We start from the raw sequence: 22,211 nt of genomic DNA on the forward strand, positions 1-22,211 counted from the left end.
TTGGGAGTTCGCCTTGTAATCGGAAGGTTACCGGTTCGAGCCCCGGCTCGGACAGTCTCGGTCGTTGTGTCCTTGGGCAAGACACTTCACCCGTTGCCTACTGGTGGTGGTCAGAGGGCCCGGTGGCGCCAGTGTCCGGCAGCCTCGCCTCTGTCAGTGCGCCCCAGGGTGGCTGTGGCTACGACGTAGCTTGCCATCACCAGTGTGTGAATGTGTGTGTGAATGGGTGAATGACTGGATATGTAAAGCGCTTTGGGGTCCTTAGGGACTAGAAAAGCGCTATATAAATACAGGCCATTTACCATTTATTTACCATAATGCAGATGCTTAAAACCAATGATAATCAGTCTCTTAACAACATACAACTTAGTATTTTCAGCATGCAGCATCAGCAGCTAGCGTTACTTTGCAGACAGCAGAGAAATGTAAATTACTGTAATGACAGCAGAAGCCCACAGGTTTGTCTAGACTTCCAGAGGAATGTGTTCGGCCTCTAAGCTGTGGTGGTGCACAAGAGAGCTGTTGTCTTTCTAGGCTCTTCAGCTAATTCTTACACCAAGCAGCTCCAAAAGAAAAAGAAAGAAAGGAAAAAAGGAAAAAAATCATCACTGAGAGCATCAGGTAAGGTTTCACCTATACATTATTAAATGCATGCATGCCTCAATTTACCGTGCGGACACCCAAGTGCAAGCAAGAAGACTTATTGACTCAATTCAAGGCTCAGGCTGATTTAGTTTCAACTAAACATCTACAGTTAAGGAAATACATTCCACTGCAACAGATCATGCTTTACAAAAAATATTCCACCCTAAAGCAACTGCTAAACTTTACCCTCTAACTGAGTTTACACGAAAGCAAAATGAATCAGGAAGTTGTCAGTTTTGTGAGTGTCTTTGTGGCTAGGCTAAATAATACATTAGTTATCCATTACCTATTGGCTACTTGCTGACAGTAATAGAGCATGTGGACTGAACCAATGTAATCTTAGTGAATGGGTCAAAGTGTATCAGTGAAATGGTTAGCTGACAGTGAGCGTGGGTCTAGAGGGGCAGGGGGTTGAGGAATCTGACCTCTGTTCGTGCACATGCCTCACCTTAGAAACAACAGTTAGAAGTGTTATTTAAACCAAAAAAAAAAAAAAAAGTGCAGGGAACTCAGTTGAAAAAGTTCTGTTTTTTTAACATTGCATAGACATAATTATAAATACCAAATTATCTACAAACAACCAATGTTACTTTAATGCTCAGTTGACTTAAGGTGGACTTAGAGGGCAGCTGTCCTTCACTATTGAGACAGAAGGCTCAAGGTGTTCAAATCCTCAGAAAACACAAACTCACTATTCCATCAAAAACACAGACAGCAGGACTCCTCCTCTGACACAGTCTACAGCCTGTGTGCGAGCTGAAGCCTGTCACCTGGGTCCTCTCCAAGTCTAAGCAGCAGTATTTATGGACTGTGTTTGACCCACATACAAAGCTTAAGGGTGTAGTGGACATTAAGTGAAGTCACAGTGTCAGTTTGACTTGAAGAAATGTGACTCCTTACTCAAAGTAGTTCATATTTACATGTTACTTCGGTTAATTTCAAGTGAACCACCATCATCTCCTCACCTTTGAAGATTTTAAAGTCGTATATTTATCGTGTGTGGCAGCATGACACTTCTAGGTCACTGTAGGTGTAGACAGCCAAACACTTGTTACATTAGACCCTAAAAGCGTGCCCTATAAAGGGAATATTAGCTTATTGTGTTATGTTAGTTTAGAATTGTTTTCTTTTAACGTCTTCATTGCTAATCTATCAACATCAACACTTGCAGACAACTGAATCATCTCAAAATTTATATGCAACAAGTTACAACAAAAATACGACGGTTTCTCTTTTTCACTCTTCTCTTGTGGTGAACATCAAACGCACATACATGTACTAGAAAACGCAAACCAGTTATTCAGAGAATCTGCTCCCGGTGAATCCAACAGAGATGAAATGTTATCGATTTTACAGAGCTCCGGTTACATTCATGAAATGTTTTGCATTTCAAACTCATGATGCTAAATTCCACAATAGATACACAATCTTACTGATCTAACTTCTTGACTCCCGATGTGCACAGACAGACAAAGACACGCAAGATGCAGAAGGTAACGATGACCTTTTCAGCTTCCCATTAAACAGTGGTGAAAGGCCACAGTCTGTTCTGCACAGGGGCCACAACAGAGCTCCTTTCAGCAGCTCTGCGTGTGTGTGTGTGTGCACATATGTGTGTGTTTCTGAGGCAAACCAGAGGCGGGTGACTTTCTGAAAAGGTGAGGGGCGGTTGGTGTTTCCACCGGTTTGATATTAGCTGCTGAGAGGAATTCCTTGTATTCTCCAGGTCAACTTTGGATAACAAAGCCTGGATGATAAATTCTGAGGCCCAAGGTTGTGTCAGCTGCTGCCACATGGCCCCATAGCCAAGAACTCGCACTATCACTTTGTCAGTGCTTAAACAAGGGAAAAGAAACTTGATCTGTACAGAGCTCATAAAGAAACACTAATCTGAGGCTAGCCTGTTCCACTTTCCTAAAAGGATTCCTTCACTGTACTTTCCAAAAGCACATCGAAGCCTACTAACCACATGTGTGGTGCTAACTGTCCACTCTGCATACGTATTTGGCCTGGTAATATGTCATTGTCAGCAACAGCAGTCCGGTGTGTGGACAACGTCAGGAGGAAGGAAACAAAAATAAAACTGGGAGTTTAAACAGAAAAAAATGGGGTTGAACATGATGGAACATCCCCCTGGATACATAAACAGACGTGTGTGTGAGCCTGTGTGTGTGTGTGTATTACACAGAGAGATCGATTACAAAGCGTGCCACACAGCAGACATGCACAACATTTAGGAGATGAAAGACAGGGAATGCAAAACTTGAACAATGGTAATTATCCGTGAAAGCATACTCACACAAAAATGAGAAAAAATATCCCAACCTGAGATCCTGAGCACTGTCTTTGAAATACACAGCCATGCTTCTTTACAACCAACAAATTAATAGCCACGTGCATATTTAAGCTTGGTTAAAACACATCAGTAACATTACATGTTTGAACAGCTGGACTCAAAAACAAACAGTTTTCTTCTTTCTGGTAAGAAGACAAACACACAAATAAAGAACAAAGGAGAAAAACTACTTCCTGCACTTCCAACTGATTTTTAACACACACACATACACAGCTCTACACACACACACACACACTTACACTCCCTGCCAGTATGCAAAGCACTCACCGTGTGTGAAGTGTTTGTGTGTATGAGCTGTCCCCTGTCGAAGTGCAGCGCTCCAGTGAGAGGCCAAACTCTGCTGTGGCTCTGGAAGCTCCCTGCCTGCCCCTCCCACCCATGCCTGTCATGTGACTCTGCACGTAAGGCAACACCATACGCCCACTTCCTGCAAATAACCCCGACCCTCCCTCTGACAAATAAAAGGGAAAAAACACCCCCACAACTTCCAATGCGATAAAAAGTAAATGTTAGCAGAGACCGGACAAAGACAGAGCGTCAGTGGCTGCGATAAAGAAACAACAGAAGAGCTGTGTGTGTGCATGCGTCTGCAGCTCTGCAGCCTTTAGGCCAGCTTCTCCTCAAGTCCCACATTAAAAAACCAAAAACTGTAATTACTTTGTCTGGACTCCTTATCTCCTCATCTTTACGTCATCAAACTACTAATACTCAGTCCCTTTAACAAATCAGTACCCTCCATAAATCAAGACTCACTGATTTTTTTCCCCCTCTTTGCAAATTTTATATCATATTGGCTTTTACAGTAAATCATAAAAAAACAAAACAAACAAAAAAAAACAAAACAAAAAAGTAAAAATGTTTTAGATAAAGCCAAAGAAATCAAGCAGACAGAGCAGGGGATATGATGACATTTATGCTTTTACAAAAATTTCACAGGAAATCTTTTTTTAAAAGCAGCTTGTGTAAGTACTGAATAATCCCACAGCAACTAAACTGAAATATTTGGCAACAGTCAAGAGCCTGGATAAGATATCCTCAGACATTTCAACAGTAAAAAAAATTACAGGGATGATGTACAAACACTTTTGTTACTGTAACAGCATTAAAGCCACATGTATACATAGTATGACAAAGTATGAAAAGCAATACCTTTGGATATGTGTAGTTGAATAATTACAGATCAATATATAAAAATAATATAACATGAATCCGTGTATTAGACAGGTATATTTATTTATAGCATATATTAGATTGTATACTGAAAACAGATGTATAAGATGAGTTAGATGGGGGTAGGAATGGCTGACCAGGAGTGCAAACACCAACAACTATTACTATTTTCCAGTGAAAATATAAACAAAATACGAAAAGACGAAATCTAAAGGGTGGCAAAATGAGATGTTAAAAAACACCTGATCCCTTATCTTCCAGTACCTGAGAACAAACCAATCACTTTGGCTGATTACTACTCTTTGGAAGTGTGTATATTCATGCCAGATTAAAGAGGAAGGGAACAGCTGTTTTCAGGCTCACAGGAAGTGTAATTACACACCAGTGCAGCGACTTGAGTTTAACCTTACAGGCACATGAACAGACACACACACACACACACACACACACACACACACACTCTCTCTCTGGGCAACACCTGCATTCCTTGAAACGAACAGTCAGGTTCCTGAAAAAAAATACAGGCGTAATATGTTGGAGAGACGTGTCATTACTCAAACTCAGAGGCCAAAATAAACCAGGGCTTTTAAACAATGTCCATCTAACGAAACTGAAACATCAATATGGACCTTCTGAGTCCTGCACAATACCAACACACGATTTATTAAATCCGACACACAAACATAGCTGGACTTGTAACTGTGATAAAAACCAGGTTTCTACCAAATATGGACGTAAAATAAACCCTTGTTGTCGTTAGTTTTACAGGGTGGAGAACCCTGCAATTTCCCCCAAACTTGGGTCCCGTCTCTCTTACAGCTTTTTGCTCTTTGACCTTTTTCTTTCTTTTCAACTCACTCTTTCTGAAGCTCACCTTTATCTCCCCAATAAAAACCTGATGTTTAAAGTGGAGACAAGTGGAAATGTAGATAATTCTGACAGCACTTAATAATGGGTTTAGGAGCTGGTTTATTACTCAGCTGCACTTTATTTCACCAACACGACACAATCATCTTCGAAATCTTCTTCTGTGGATTATGTAGATTATACAATAGGAAGACATAACAGAGCTTTTCACTCCTAATATGCATTGCAGCAGTGCCAGTGATGAAGCAAGCCACAGAGAGTTTAAATAAAAAGGGGCAAAGGTCATGACTTAAGACAAATTAAAAATCCACATTTAGGAAGATGAAAGCATCATCCTGAAGTCACGTAAACAGCTGTGTGCATAAAACTGTGCCACTCTGAACTCGAAACACAAACTCCTCTTTTCAACATCACTGCCACTCAGGAGCTGCTCTCCAAAGGTTTCACTATTAACTTGTCTTTTTTAAGCCTAAAATAGACTTTTTATGAGATACAAATTCCCTCTTTCAGATTTTCTTCTTAAAAACGCTGACTCCTGAGTGAACCCTGCATGCATGCAGCGTGGGCCAACCATCATTTGTTTGATCTGACATAACTTGGCAGACTTCTTTATTACAGAGCTGCTGTGCTGCTGGGGACACGGCCTTCTTTAATGAAAGAAGAAAAAAAATCTTAATTTTGAGGAGAAGGAGACAGAAAGCCGATGTCAGGGGCTGAAATTTGTGGGCCACACTGAGCCAAGATGGTGTCATGTACTGGCAGGCAGAGCATGAAGCTGCCTGGCTGACCCCTGACAGTATTCCTTGCAGTTGGACTTTCATAACACAGAGATAGAAAGAAGAACCATAGATTGACTGGGCGCATTACATTAAAGGCATCACAGGTTGTCTTTTTCCTCCATAGGAAAATAGTGGAGTGTACGACTAATACAGAGGGCTGCAACACATCTTAAATCAGTATTCAGTAAACTGCAGTGCACGGGGTGTGTGTACAGTTCTACTATAAAACATCTTAGGCTGATAAATGACATTACCAAAAATAAATAAATAAAAGGTTCATTAGCTGACATGCATGCTGAGGTTTCTAAAAACCAAAAAAGCAAGTACAGAAAAATTAAATCAACAGCAAGGATCTTATTCATTTCTGCAACACTCATGCTGCTCATGTGAAAGATGTGGGTGGTGGCCACAGAGAAACTAAATGTTTCCTTTGTGTGTGTGTGTGTGTGTGTGTGTGTATGTGTGTGTGTGTGTGTGTGTGTGTGTGTGCGTGCGTGCGTGCGTGCGTGCGTGTTTCTACCCTTTCTACCTCACCCAGAAGGAATACTTAAGCCTCCGTACAGGATAAAAGGAGAAACTTGAGCATGTCTTTATGTGTAAACATTTGTGAGTTTACTTAACCTAAAAATCTATTGTGCACTGTCACACTGTGACGCCTGGATTTCCATTTGGAGATGAAGAGTAAACACTTGCAATGTAAATAACATTTAGGGGCCAACTTTAGGGCAAATCTACAGGAAATTAATGTAGGTCAGTGTCCTCTGAAGTGATAGAAACACTGTGTGTGTGCGTGCGTGTGTGCGTGCGTGTGTGCATGCGTGTGTGGGGGGTGGGGGGGGTGTTTGGAGATGTCACATGAATCCAATTCTCTGGGAAGAGGAAGTACTTCCTCACTGAGGAGGATTTGTAGTAAACAGCTGAATGAGGCCCTCTCAGGGTTCTGAAAACAGCTCCTTCACCCTCCTCCACCCGATGTGTGTGTGTGCCGACACTAAGCCACTCAGCTCTGTGTGTTTGTGTATTGTGCTTCTTAGTGTATAATACAGTGGACTTAAACGTATCTTTGACAAAAGTTTTCCAGCTCCAGGCTCGCTACCTTCCAGGTGCAAGGCCAACTACCTGTGTGACAGCAGCATCTGCTGGTAGCTGGTAGAGTTGCAGCAGTAGAAGCAGCTCCACAAACTTCAAAACAACATGGGTGAGTCTCCAGCCTCAGCTTTGCAGTGCAAAACCTCAAATCTAAAAATTTGGCAAGTGTATATTTAGTTATTTTAACATGATGAAACTTAAAATTTGAGTTGTGATGTAAACATCTTTGTACATAATCGTAAAGTTTTTATATGGTGACAGGAACTACAGAACATCTTTAAACAATGAAAACTAAAGTAAACAAATTATAAATGAAAACATAGCCATTAAAAACACGTGTACACTCTTTAAAATTCACTCAACTACAACACGAGAGACTCGACTGCAATTTCAGTCCCTCACCTCTGCAGTTGGGCAGACACACCCATATTCGGACTTTGGATTAAATGACCAATAATCAGCTTTTGTATTTTAACAGAACCAAATTACCACAAAAAAGAAACAAAACAGAACAACAACAAAAAAAAAAACCACACTGAAATGCATGCTGGTTTTGCTCTTTTACAGTGAAGAAGTCTTTTTTAACAGGCAGACTGTCAGATTTCCTCTAACAACAAAACAACCGGCTAAGCGTGTTTTCCTGGTTTCGGTTATAAGGAAAGTGAAATCTAAAGGGAGTTACTACAGCCTCACACAAACATACAGATCAGCCATCGAAAGCAGCAGATTTACGCAGGTAAGCGTCTCGTTTTCTAGCGGCTACATTTTTGCTTACTTTTGCTCAAATGACTGCTGACAAATTTACACCCAATCACTAATGCAGCATTTATCAGGTGACAAAATACTTACAGATACAATGAAGTTGACTGTTTTTTTGCATTAGATTTCACTATGAAGTGGATTACATTTGACTCCTTCTGCCTTCTCATAAGTTTGTCTTGCAAATACACACACTCCTGCAAAATTGCACTTAATTAGTTTAAAATCTAGTTAGTTTAGGTGATTTTCATGGAACCAGTGCCAGACTGAAAAAAATTAAATTCTAAATGAATTCATTAGGATCACTGTTTGGACAAATACAAATGTTAAGGCATGTTTTCATTACAAGTCTTTGACTCTAAAACTGCCATAAAACAATATCTACTTTGTTTTATTGCTCTTCTTTAACCTGACCGTTTAGGGACTTTTACTTTGTTATTTATCTGAAGCTGAAAGAAGGCTTCATCACATAATGGATGGTATTAATCAGGGAAAACCCCCCCCCCATAAAACCCGTTTTAAATAATGTTTAAATACAGAGTAGGACAAATGATTGCATGATGAAAAGATCACTGGTCACAATGACAGCATGGACTTAAATATGGACGAACAATAAAACTAATAAACATAAATTTCTCTACAGGATGATGACGACGTCAGCAAGAATTACTGTGCTGTGTGGCTGTGTGGCTCTGCTCCTGACCCTGACTTCTGTGTCAGCTGTAAGACAAATACTCAATTCAATCAATGATCTAATGTCAGTAGACTTCGGCCAGTCTGTGCCGATCCACAGTCTTGTGCTGCTCCACTGGTTTGCCAACACTGTTGACATTGACAGAAACGATGTCATACATCTGACCTTTAACCCAAACCATGATTATGGGTCCCACTATTATGGCAACAGTGAGAATCTGTTTGAACTATCGCTGGCATCCAAACACTACACCATCGGTAACATCAATGCATCAACATCAGTCCCACTTCCACCTCATGTCCAAGCCCAGTCAGGACATGGAAACAGAGTTCGAGTCGTTATTAGAGTCAGGGAGGCATATGGAGTGCGACAAGTAGAGCGAGTCTATTTCACGCAGCATTATCCATTTTACTATCGAAGGTCAGCTTATGATCCCGATCAAACGTACGAGGTCACTACCAACCTCTTAAGAGAGATCAGAGAGTTTTCTATGGACAGTCATGACATGATATCATTAAGGTATCTTAGGGATCGCTTTGGAGGCAGTGCTAATGATTTACAGTTAGAACGCATCAGAAACATGTGGGGTCACCTTGCTTCTCTCGGACTGTTGTTCCACATTGTGGGGTATACTGGGCCAGTACAATCCTACTGTAACCAAGTCCAGTTGGCATCGAGAAGAAATGATTCATGGAGCAACATTCAAGACTGTCTAGGTTTCTTATGTCGTTTGTTGTTAGTAGTTGTTTTGGTAGTTGCTGTTTTGTTTTTTCTTTTGTTAGCAGCAGCAAATAAAAAGTGAGTAAACAATGTGAAGAGAAAACTTGTTCCAAGATAGACTCAACCAAACTGTAACTGTTGGACCAGAAAACCATCTGGATCTTTATTTTGAACATGGCCTTCACTTGTTTTGGGAAAAAAAAACAATTAGCCAGTTGCAACATCTGTAGTACCACTAGATGACTGACGAGAAATTTTGTAAAAGTGTTATAAAACTTTCCACTTTTCACTTTTTATTTTTACTCTCTAATATGAGTTAATTCTGTGCTAAGTTTGAAAGTTTTAAATGGATAGACCCACAGCATGCTTGCAGTAAAAGGCCAAATCAATATTTTGTATATTAGCTACTCAAAATGGTTCTTACTGTGCATCATCTGTACAATGTCTACTCGTGTCTAATCTAACAGTAGTCCCAGCAGATTCATCCGGTGAGGCTCAAGGACAATAATGCTGATGGAGAAATGACAGACATGTTGATTAAGAGTGTATCTGACTGATGCTTTTGTATTTTCTCTGTAATCTTGAAATGCCTTTGACTTAATGGCCTAAAAATAATAAAATATACGATTCACTTGATTCAAATCCATCTGTGTTTCCAAGTTTCAAAACGTAGCTGATATAATATTTGTTGTGCACTGTGTAAATTTCTACACGTCCTGATAATGGCAAAAGACCAAAAATGCAGCAAGTGTTAGAGGCCAATAACCTGCATTAAAACAAACAAAAACATCCGTCTCAAACAAAAAGCAGACACAGATTATGTGCAAATATTTCAATCCACTCTAGTAAAGTCATGAGCTGTGACACATACATATTTTTGGACACAGAAATAATCTCAAGTTTTTATATAATGACTACAGATCACCTTTAAACAATGACAACTTAAATTAAGAAAACAAAATCATACAAGAAAAACACCAAATTCAAACACATGTGCACAATGTGTGAAATTCGTCTGTGATCATTTGCTACAGGAGAGACTACTGCAGTGTCACAGTTCGTCACCCTGCCATAAGGCAGACACGCCCATATTCAAAGTTTCCATTACAAGTCTGCTCATAAATGGCCAATAATCAGCTGTTAACAGACACGTGACTGCCAAACTACCAAAGATACTGAAATGTTTTTTTGTCTTTAAAAACGGAAGGAAGTCAAATAGTGAGACTTGTTTTTCAACATCCTCTTCGCAACTGTCAAAGCTCGTCACTCTGGATTTATTTACAAGGAAAGCGAAACCTAAAAGAAGTTACAACTGCTCTCACACAACAAATAGATCAGACTGAGAGAAGCATACCGACACAGGTAAGTTCCCTCATTTTCAAATTCCTTACTCGACTGGTGAAGAATTTACCCACGTCTCTAATGCAGAATCTATTCTACAGGTGACAAAATATTACATATACAACAAAGTGGATTTGACATGGAGTCTGTTACAGTGCACTACGTATGCCTTTTGTTTAACTACAAGCATACATACTTCCATTCAATATGATCTGCAAGTCTGCAGGATTAGTATTAAAGCTTTGAATTTTAATTTGTATAACTTCCTGACACAGTTATCGGGAGCATCATGAAACCAGTGCCATGGCCAATAAAACGTGAAATACAATTCATTAAGATTAGCAACTGGCTTTATCTAATAAAACATGAAAACATTTTCGGAATCGCTTAAACAAAATCTGCTTTGTTTAATTACTCTAAGCGGACCGTTCAGTGATCCCGCCCTCTTGTTTATCTGAAGCTGACAGGAGGCATCGGTGGACAAATCAAACAAGTTTTGATTATAAATGAAGAGTTACTAGTGTGACACTCCCCTATCATCACCAGCTCTCAGATCCTGTTCAGGAAGTTAAGACTCTTTGGGAAAACAAGAGAATTTTGAATTTAAGTTAAAAACAAAATCTCTTTATTTAAGAAGATTTAATAATTTAATAAAACTTTAATTTACTTTTCTTGATGAATGGCTAATACCATTCACCAGGAAAAGTAAATAAAAACTGTTTCAGTGTTTGTACGACCAAATGATTAACGCTTAATTACAGACTAGGAAAGAAAAATTAAAGTCCTTTTTGTAAATGGTAGCATGTTGATAAAAATATGTAATCATAACTATTATATGCATCACAGGTCACAAAAAAGACAAAAAAAAACCTTGTAAGGACTGAAAATGCATGACTTCACTAACTTAAATCTCTCTACAGGCTGATAAAGATGTCAGGAAAGATCATCTGCTGCTGTGTGGCTCTCCTGATCTTTACATCAGTTTCAGCTGTAAAACGAATGCTCAATTCAGTCAGTGATCTAAAGTCAGTCAGATTTGGCCAATCGGTACCTATGGAGAGCCAAGAATTGCTCCGCTGGTTTGCCAACAAAATTGAAATTGATACAAATGGTGTCATACGACTGAACTTTGACCCACACTGCGATTATGGCTCACATCATTACGGCAACTTTGAGGGGTTGCTAGATGAATTGCCAAGGGGGTACAGATACTACACTCTTGGTAATGTCAATCAACAGACATCACTCCAGCTTCCATCTCATAGGAGAAACAGGGCCCGAATCATAATTAGAGTCAGGGAGCAGTCACAGAGAGTAGACCAAGTCTATATTACACAGCATTATCAGAGATTTGACTACCAAAGGTCAGAGTACGATCCAGAACAAACGTACCTGATCTCTACTAACCTCCTAAGAGAGATCAGAAGGGCTCATATGGACAACTCACCGATACATCGTGTAAACGCGTCCCAGTCATGGGACACTGGAAACAGGCAGGCTGCAACAAGAAGAAATGGACAACCTAATGGTTGGAACAACGATTGGTTGATCGCTTTGGTTGTTGTTGTCTTCATTTTTTATTTTTTTTTTATCTTTTTGCCATCAGCAAATAAATACAGAGTATAGTTTAATCAGTAACTGAAATTATGCTCAGGACCAGAGAACCAGGAGCATCTTTGTTTTGACCGGGACAACAGGGCAGTTATCTGAGTTTGACTACATGACTAATAGTTTCTGCTGTACAATTTGCAACCATGTCGTTATTTATTTTTATTTTTTTCCATTTTTGTTTTAACCTGGACTATATGAGTTTATTTTGTGTTAGATTTGGTTATAGCATGCTTGTAATAAATCATTTTGACAGCAAGTCACAAAAATCAACATTTTGTATATGGACTACTCAAAATTGTGCATTTGTATTTGTAAAATATCTAATCAAGTCTAATCAACAGTAGTGACTACCAGCAAATTCATCCAGGGAGGAGAACGGACAATTGCTCTGACGGATGAATGACAGAGACGTGATGTGTTACCGTTTTGGTATTGTATTGCATTTTTAAAATGTTGTGCTCATTAAACTGTATTTTTAATTGGGGACAGTCATTTTATGTGATGTGTTATAACTGTGTTGACTCAAATGTTGTATTCGATATATTAGTCTCGCTTAAAAAGTAAATTAACTGTGTGGCCTGGTTAGGTACTGGGCTATAACAAACAAGATTCACTTGATTCAATTTCATCTGGCTCTTCTATGTTTTACAACATAGCTGATATGCGGTTTGCAATGTACTACGTAGATTTCTACACTTTCTGATAATGGCAAAAGATTTTAAAAAACGGAAAAAAGTGTTTGAGGCCAATAATCTGCTTTAAAAACAAAACAAAACAAAGAAACAAAAAAATGATTATGTGCAAAGGAAGGTCGAGAGCTGTGGCACTTACATGTAAAAGTGACACTTGGCTGTGTACCCAACTAAAATACTGTTCTGTTTTTCTCCATGAGGATGAGGTTTCATGCAAACAGCTGTATTATGAAACTTCCCGTTACCGCTCGCCTTTCGAGCTGCTTTAGTTTCATTTTCAGGGAAACAGAAACCTAACGTGAGTTACGTCTGCTCCTACACAGAGAGCTCAGACACTGGCAGAAGCAGGCTAAGGCAGGTAAGCTCTCTTACTTTCTGCTGCTAATTTGAATCATTTGGAGACTGATTAACTCTAGGTTTTATTGTAAAGGCTTCTCTGCTTAGAATTTATTCTGAATGGAAAATTATTTACATGACAGTGCAGCTAACAGCATTGCACGAGGAATTTATATGGAGAAAGTTACAATAAATACTGAGAGTCGACTGTCTCTTTGAGGATTACACACTTCTAATGCACCCTTTCACACAGAAGAAGAAAACCACACAACATACATTCAACTCTTTCTATGGCTTTATTGACCCACCGAATGCATTTCAATACTTGAAGCAGGCTTTTATGTGATGGATTGTTACCATTGGTCTCTATTACACAGAGTCTACAGAGCACTTTGCGATATTTTGTGTTGTGGATTGTTTTACTTCCTGAAAAGGCAGCAATCATAATAAACACTGCATGAGCAGCAGCATCATTGTAGCACACAGCTATATCAGTAAGTATATTCTGTGTTAAAAAAAAACAAAAAACTGTCAATACAGACATTAATTTGATAATGCTTTTGGAAATATTCAGGTTTACTCATGCAATTGTATTTTAGCAGCTCATGAGCCCACAAACAAACGTCAGGACAAAACATTCTGGCTTAATTAGAAGCAGACAAACTTGTACTTAAGGACCAGGAAAGCTCAAAACGTACACACACCCAGACACACACGAACACACACCCGGACACACTCACACACCCGGACACACAATAACTAGCAAAGCTTACTGCAGGGTTCATATGGACACATGTCTAATGTTTAAAGACCACTGGGAAAATATGAACAAATGTAAGGTAAAGATGCAGAGATGAATAATGAAACCAGTAACTTCTTAAATCTCTCTACAGGATGTTGAAGATATCAGGACAAATCAGCTGCTGTGTTGCTCTCCTCCTGACCCTCTCCTCTGTGTCAGCTGTAAGACGAGCGCTCAATTCAATCAGTGACCTGAAGACGGTAGGCTTTGGCCAGTCTGTGCCTGAGTACAGCCTCCGCTTGCTCCACTGGTTTGCCAATGAAATTGACATTAACAATAACGATGACATCTTGCTGACCTTTGACCTAAACAGTGGTGCTTATGGCTCACATTATTATCGCAACAATGAAGAGCTGTTAGACCCACTGCCGAGGGGATACCAATACTACACTGTTGGTAATATCTACCAAGATGCATCACTGGAACTTCCAGATTATGTCGCGGAGTCGGACATTGAGGAAAGTAACAGGGTTCGCATTATAATTAGAGTCAGGCAGCAGAATGCAGCACGGATAATAGATCAAGTCTATATCACACAGCATTATGAGCCATATGAAGATCAAGGGACAGATTATGATCCACAACATACATATCCAGTCACCGTCTGCCTCCTAAGAGCAATCAGAAAGTTTTCCTTGGACCGCAATAACATCAACTCAATGAGGTCTCTCAGAGACCACTTTGGAAGCAGTGCTGATGATTCCCAGCTATGGGACATTATGGATATCTGGGATGACCTTGCTTGTCTTGGACTGTTTTTGTTTATTGTGATCCCAGAAAAGTGTTCCTCTCACAAACGCAACAGCAGACGTCAGCCAGCACCAAGAAGGAACACACAACCTGATTTTGAGAGCAGGCAAAATGTCACTTCTGGGATGTCTGCAAAAGATCAAGTGGATCATAGAAATGGGATAAAACTGAAGGTGACAACAGGCGAAAGTGGAAACGCCAGAATTATTTGGAGCAATGTTCATAGTGACCTTCTTAAACGAAATGTGATGGTGGCACTTTACCAGAATAATCAGGAAGAGAAAGCCCTGATTTCTATATGTATTGGGAACATAGTGTCAGGTAGTTATGACACATCAGTACCCCTGAATGAAGGCCTTCAGGTACGACTGCATGAGGTTAGGACTCGATTTTTCTTCTGGATTTCAGTAGGAAAGGAGATAGACAGAGGCAGTGAGTTTAAAAACCCCAAAGCTGTGAATATAACAGGTTACAATGCTAACCTGCAACTCTTTGCAAAAGACGGCAAGGCTTGTGCTCGCTTAATAGTGACAAAGTCTTTCCATAACTGGAAGTCTGAATTTAAAAACGCATGGGTAGGTTTCTATAGCTCTGAAAATAAAGCCACAAAAAACTATGAATGGTGGCAATGGCAATGGGCAACAAAATTCAAAGAAAACAATTCTCAGGACAATTATAATGTGTACGAGTACGAGTCAGACATGACAATTGCCGCAGGAGTGCAAGTACGCTTCATACTGCAGCATGAAATAGAGAAAGCAAGAACCTCACCCTGGGCTGAATGAAGAAATTTACTCCTTTAAATACTGATTGAATAATGTTTTTTAAAAAGCCAAAAAAAGAAAGTAGAGACAAGTGTTAGCAGCAGATTTTAATTGCAGGTCATTACCAGCCTCTTAAGAGTGATCAGAAAGGTTTCTAGAGACCACTTTTGAAGAAACAATCATGATTCCCTGCTATGGGACATTATAAACATATGGTTGTTGTTTATTGTTGTCAAGTGGCCTGGCCCTATACTATGAAGCAAACCCAGAGTATCTTTCAATTAGCTGGATTCACTGGTGATCAGGATACATAGTCATACGAAGCTGATTATCAACTTGCCAAGTTAACTCCCAGCTTCTTTCACATGAAAAGGGTGGTCTTAGCATCTGACTGATCTCAAAGGAGCATTTCATAGATCATATACACAAAATGATCCCTATGCAACCTAAACCAGACATATTATCAAATGGTAATTAAAAGTCTGTAAACATAGTAACATTGAAAAAATAAATAAATAAGTATAAATGTTTTTATACTTCACAAAAATGCTGCCAAATCTTATAATACAGCAACTTGGACACAGAAAAAACACCAAGAATACCTATTCAACAAATAAAACGAAAGTCACTTTGATCTGCAGCCAAACTGAAGTCATTTCAACATCTCCTTTATTAGCCTGTGGGACAGTAAGTTTTAATGCTCAAATGCATCTAGTATAAACAGCTGTAATGTGCATCCATCACCTTAGAAATAATCAACAGCACAGAGCATGCACTCAGCCATAAAATAATTAACGTGAATTAAAATGTTTACTTTACCACTCACTGCACTAAGTCATAAGATTAATGATTTTCTCTCATCCTTTTTGCAACAGTGTTGCATTTTACAGTTTATGTTCTTTGCATAATTTTGATCAACATTTTATCATCATCTGATAAGGTCTGTGATAGCAAACTCATAGGGATCATTTTGTGTGGAGGAAAAGTCATATGACCTATGAAACACCCCTTTTAGATTGGTGTTGGCAGCATCTGACCAACCGTTTCATGTGAACATGCAGGGAAAACCCTGGAGTTAATGAGTTAATAACTAGCTTCGTGTGACTGTTTATTCAATTGCTGATGTTAGAGTAAGTAAATCCAAATAACAGAAAGATACCCTGGGTGTGTAGAACTTTCTTCATAGTACGGGCCTCTGGAAAGCTACAACTCTAACCTAAATAACCTATCACAGGCTGCAACACAAGGAAACAACACGACTCTGAGATAGCACCTTTGGAATCAGGGCTTCTCCAACATCTTATTCTCATTCTTCTGTTTCCCCCGCCTGTCATATGTGTGCAAGGACTAATTTAACTAAAATCAACATCAGCACATAGTTTAAATCGAGCTTCTCTGTTAGAATTGACTGTTACCGACTACAGAATCCTTGAACAGTGTTACATCATTATTCTTACTTGCTGTCTTGATACACTCCTAGCAAGTTTTTACTTTTTTCAGCACCTTAGCTCCTGACCTTTTTTTCCTGGTATTTCTTCTGTATCATTGAAGACTGCATTTTTCAAACCCTCTTGAAAAAGAAAAAAGGACAAATTCAGATAGTGAGGCCATTAGTAATTATTGGCCTATTTCAAATCTTCCATTTATTGGGAAGATTACTGAGACTGAGTTTTTAAATCAAATTTCTACTATGAAATCTTCCAATCAGGATTTCATCAATGTCACATCACATAAACTGCTCTCATTAAAAAGGTGTTCAATGATATTTACTATCATTGTTTACCTGTTTTACACTATATTTACATATGTTTTTAATCTGTGTTGTATGTTTTTTAACATTTTTAAAGTAATTTTTACTCATTATACTTTTCTGTTCATTCATCAAGTCATTTTACTACATATATTCTCTTCAAAAATAAAGTTATTTTAATCAGATTTCGTAAAATACTTTGAATGACTGTTGAGTAATCGCTGATATATAAACAGATTAGCACACTGCCTTGCCTTCAAACCAGTAAATAACACAAAGAGGCACAACATGCTCTAGATATCAACTAAACCAAGCTATACCCGCCTCACTGTTCACCAAGAAAAGGCCACGACCACCAGCAGGATGTGTAATTAAACATGGAAACAAAAATCCAGCAGGAGTTGTTACAGATGGCTGCAAAGCGTACAATATTTAACTTTACTTTGTGCTGTATGGATTTGCTTTCTAAATCTTGCATAGAATGCTTGAAATGAAATGTTTGGGATTTCTAAATATATTTTTAGCATTTGAACTACATAAATTGGTGCTTACTATGTATGATGTAGTTGCGCCACATATTTGTAAGAAAAAAGGACAATTGCTCTGATCGATGAATCTCTCGTATGTTGAATAAACATGTATTTTCTAGATGTTTTTTGTATTTCTTCTGTCACCTTGAAAAGTGTGTGTTCATTAAACCATTTTTGTGTGTGCAATGGTTATTTTGTGATGTGTCATAACCAACTTTAGAAACACAAACAAGCAGATACGTAGAATGTAAGGCTCATCAGTGCCTACGCTATATGAGCAGGCTCTGGCTGCTGGGCTGGGGTCAGCATACAGTCAACTTTATGATCACAATGGGTTCTTGGCTAGCTGTGTGTTATCATGCCATCTGTTCAGATGCTTGCAAAGAGCTGATGATGCGTTAATAGCATAATACGATTGTTTCTGTCATGGGTGCAGTTTACCCTGTGGTGTATGAAATGCATGTCTGTTCCATTTTGCTTCTCAAGCACACGAAATGAATTCACATCCATTTCTTTTATCTGCTCTATCCATTCAATATGCAGATAACTGAAGAACTTTTGCAATGTAAGTAAAGACAACATTGTAAATGTAATATAATTACTGAGTTAAGTGTATTAACACGTACCTGCCTTGAAGCAGAAGTGTTATTATGTTCGTATTAGATATATTAGTTTGAGAGAATATAAACAAATAAAAAAAAAAATACATTGTCCTGGTGACCTACTGACCTAAAAACAATGCATGATTCACTTGCTTTAAATCCATCTGGGAATGTTCGTTGCACGTCTTCCATGTTTCACAACATAGTGAATAACAAATAGCAGGTAACCAAGTGACTCTTTCTGTTGCCTAATAATGGCAAACGACCAAAAAAGAAGAAGAAAAAAAAAAAAGAAGTCAAGTGTTTGAGGCTAGTATTCCACATACATATATATATATATTAAAAAAGCGAATAAAAATTAAGACACTGACGTGCAAGTATTTCAATCCACTCTAGGAGGTCAAGAGTTGTGACACATACATATAAAAGTACTTACAAAGACCTGATAGACTTGATAAGGCTTCAGGTAATACTGACTAATATTTAACCAAATTTGGCTCAGTCGCTCTCCCAACAGTCAGACACTTCATCCTAAACCTGCTCTTAAAAATGACAAATAATCAGTGTTTGTATCTAGAAACGTGGCTGTAAAGCCAGCTAAAATGCTGAAACAGTATTCTGTTGCTTGCTATTACAGGAGGTGGTTTCATGCAGACAGATGTATTAGAAAACTTCCTGTTAGTACTAGCCTTGCTGGCTGCTTTGGTTTCATTTACACGGAAACGGCAACCTAAAGGGAGTTACCTCTGCTCCTACACAAACAAAGAGCTCAGACACATGACAGCAACAGACTAACGCAGGTAAGCCCTCTTACTTTTTGGTGGGATTTTGAATGAATTTGTGACTGATTTAACTCTAGATTTTATGTGTGAAGGCTTCTCTGCTTCTCACGTTATTTTAGTATTGTATGTAGTAAGTTACAAAAATTGAACATTGACAGTCTTTTGTAGTATTACGTACTTCTAATATATCTTTTATCATAAAAGAAAACCACACAATTAATATTTTACCTCACTTTCTACAGCTTTATTGACCCACAGAATCATTTTCTCTATTTGAAGCAGGATGTTATGCAATTCACTGGTTCTAATGGTCTTTATTACACTGATAGTCTACAGAGCACTTTGTAACAGCTTGTCTTGTGGATCATTTATTCATTTGACAAAGGCAGTTATCATAAACATTGCATGAGGAACAGTGTCATTAGAATTTTAGCAAACAGCCAAGTATGTTCAGTATTAAAAATAATACAGACATTGGTGTTAATGTTTTCAAAGTCATGTTTGTAAAAACAATATTCAGGTTTACTCATGCAGTTGCATTCAATAATTTCAGTAGTTCATGAGCACACATATAAACCTTGGTTCAAAACTTTCTGGCTTAATTTAAAAAAAAAAAAAAGAAAAAACAAAAACAGAATTTGTACTCAATGACGAGCCAGGAAAGCGCACTCCTGTTGTTTAACCAAATGATCTGGCTCATGAAAAACACACACTGAGACACGATCCTCATGTTAACCTAAGTCAACACTGCATTATGGGATTAGCCAAAGGAAAGATAACTGGCAAAACCTGTTTCACTGTTTATATGAACATGTCTAATGTTTAAAGACCACCAGGAAAAAGATCATCAAAATATGAACAAATGTAAGGTGAGGATGTAGAGTCTAGATGAATAATGAAACCACCAACTCTTAAATCTCTCTACAGGATGTTGAAGACAGGAAGAATCACGAGCTGCTGTGTGGCTCTCCTCCTGACCCTAACCTCTGTGTTAGCTGGAAAACGGACACTGAATTCAATCAGTGATCTAAAGTCAATCGACTTTGGACAAACGGTGCCCAAACACAGCCTCCTGTTGCTCTACTGGTTTGCTAATGAAATTGACATCGACAACAACAACATCATCCTGCTGACCTTTGACCCAAATAGTGGAGAATTCAGCTCACATCATTACGGAAACTACGAGAGGGTGTTAGATCCACTGCCGAGGGGATACCGATACTACACTGTTGGTAACATCAATCAACAAACATCGCTGCCACTGCCATATTATGTCATCCACCCACGGGCGGAGTACCCAGCGAGAAACAGGGACAGGATCATATTCAGGGTCAGGGAGCAGAACGTGGGACGCCAAACTTCACAAAGGATCGATCAAGTGTATATCACACAGCATTATGAGCCATCTGAAAATCAGGGCACGAGGTATAATCCAGAGCATACATATCAGGTCACTACCAATCTGCTGACGGAGATCAGAGAGTTTTCTGTGGAAGAAAATGACATGAGCTCACTGACGTATCTCAGAGACCGCTTTGGAAGCCATGCTGATGATTCCCAACTATGGCAGATAAGAAACACGTGGGGTGAGCTTGCTTGTCTTGGGCTGTTTTTGTTTATTGTGATCCAGGAGAAATACTCCACTCACAAACACAACAACAGACCTCAGCCAACACCAAGAAGGAACACACAAACTGATTTTGTGATCAATATCCCAGAAAGCAGGCATAATAATCCTGTTGGAATGTTTGCACAAATTCAAGCGGATCATAGAGATGAGATAACACTGAAGGTGACAACTGGAAAAAAGGGAAATGCCAGAATTATTTGGAGCGATGTTCCTAGACATCTTCTTAAAGAAGGTGTGATGGTGGCACTTTACAAGAATGATGAGGAAGAGGACGCTCTCACTTACAAATCTATTGGGAACAGAGGGTCGGGCAGTTATGATACATCAGTACCCCTGAATGAAGGCCTTCAGGCACGACTGCATGAAGCCAGGACTCTATGTTGCTTCTGGAAATCATTAGGAGATGAGATAGACAGAGGCAGTGTGTTTAAAAACCCCAAAGCTGTGAAAATACCGGGTTATGATGTTAACCTGCAACTCTTTGCAAAAGACGGCAAGGCTTGCGCTCGCTTAATAATGAATGAGTCTTTCCACAACTGGAAGTCTGAATTTAAAAACGCATGGGTAGGCTTCTATAGCTCTGAAAATAAAGCCACAAAAAACCACGAATGGTGGCAATGGCAGTGGGCAACAAAATTCAAAGAAAACACTGATTTTCAGGACATGTTTTATGATGTGTACGAGTACGAGTCAGGTATGACAATTGCCCCAGGAGTGCAAGCACGCTTCATTATGCAGGATGAAATAGAGAAAGCAAGAACCTCACCCTGGGGGGAATAAAGATATTGAAACAAAATTTAAGATAGAAATATTAAATTAACCTGTACATATGCCCTTTCAAATAACAGCTGAATGATTTTTATTAAATTAAAAAAGGCAAAATAAGATACCAGACCAGTGATGTCCATACTGTATATTTAAAAGTAGATTTTTAGTTAAAACAATCATATAGTAGTAGATGTAAAGGTACTTCAGGCTATGCTGTCTTCTGCTGAAAACAGACATGAGCCTGTAAGAGCTCATTGCAGAGATACTGGTACTAATGTGCTGTACTTCATGTGGTCAGAAGTTTTTGTAAAGCAGTGATGAACTGGGTTTGAGTCAATCAGAAACAATGTATTCATCAGCCCATAATCACAGAGCACTGTTAAATGTCCATTTATGGAAAAAGGAAGACATCCATGGGATCAGTGTTAAGATTTCTATGGGGAATTTTTTATATTTAAAAATTTTTTTTTTTTTTACCTTATGGAAAACGGACACAATGGCTTCTGTGCGTCTCCAAAAGATTTGCTGGTGTGTGCGCGACATTTTGCCTCTACATTTTGAATGTATTCTGTGTTTGTATTATTTTTTCCTTCCGTTTTTGAAAATGTTTTTTGTAAAGACTGATTTCAACTGTGTATGACATGCTTATGTTGATGACCCCTTTACAGCAATGTGGCATTAAGATTTGACTCTTAAGGGTTCAAGCTAAAATCCTGCAGACCTCGCCTTTACGGAGACATGCCGCAGAAAAGGACTGGACTGGATATCACCTGC

General features: G+C 38.9%; 3 protein-coding genes and 1 long non-coding RNA gene across 7 annotated transcripts in view; 3 read left to right on the forward strand and 1 right to left on the reverse strand.

Moving 5' to 3' along the window:
• LOC134626156 (septin-9-like) overlaps positions 1-22,211 on the reverse strand; it is a 62,757-nt gene that overhangs the window by 16,498 nt on the left and 24,048 nt on the right. The window contains exon 1 of one of the 4 annotated variants that reach the window (XM_063471720.1): positions 3,269-3,363. The exons of the other annotated variants lie outside the window; for them this stretch is intronic. The gene's annotated coding sequence lies outside the window, so the exon portion shown is untranslated. Of the gene's footprint in view, positions 1-3,268; positions 3,364-22,211 lie in introns of those variants that run through there. 4 annotated transcript variants of the gene reach the window in all.
• LOC134626159 (uncharacterized) lies at positions 6,852-9,187 on the forward strand. Its single transcript, XR_010093806.1, has 3 exons — positions 6,852-7,015; positions 7,474-7,642; positions 8,309-9,187. It is a non-coding gene; the product is annotated as an uncharacterized LOC134626159 (long non-coding RNA).
• On the forward strand, positions 12,062-17,828 carry LOC134626158 (uncharacterized). The gene is made up of 2 exons (XM_063471723.1): positions 12,062-13,081; positions 13,953-17,828. Exon 2 carries the CDS (start codon positions 13,954-13,956, stop codon positions 15,394-15,396), a length of 1,443 nt encoding a protein of 480 aa, XP_063327793.1. The 5' UTR covers positions 12,062-13,081; position 13,953; the 3' UTR covers positions 15,397-17,828.
• Positions 18,983-21,849, forward strand: LOC134626157 (uncharacterized). The gene is made up of 2 exons (XM_063471722.1): positions 18,983-19,057; positions 19,967-21,849. The coding sequence occupies exon 2, from the start codon at positions 19,968-19,970 to the stop codon at positions 21,447-21,449; it is 1,482 nt and encodes a 493-aa protein (XP_063327792.1). The 5' UTR covers positions 18,983-19,057; position 19,967; the 3' UTR covers positions 21,450-21,849.

Source organism: Pelmatolapia mariae, linkage group LG4 (genome assembly GCF_036321145.2).
Source record: "Pelmatolapia mariae isolate MD_Pm_ZW linkage group LG4, Pm_UMD_F_2, whole genome shotgun sequence".
In the NCBI taxonomy this organism is placed as follows: Eukaryota; Metazoa; Chordata; class Actinopteri; order Cichliformes; family Cichlidae; genus Pelmatolapia; species Pelmatolapia mariae.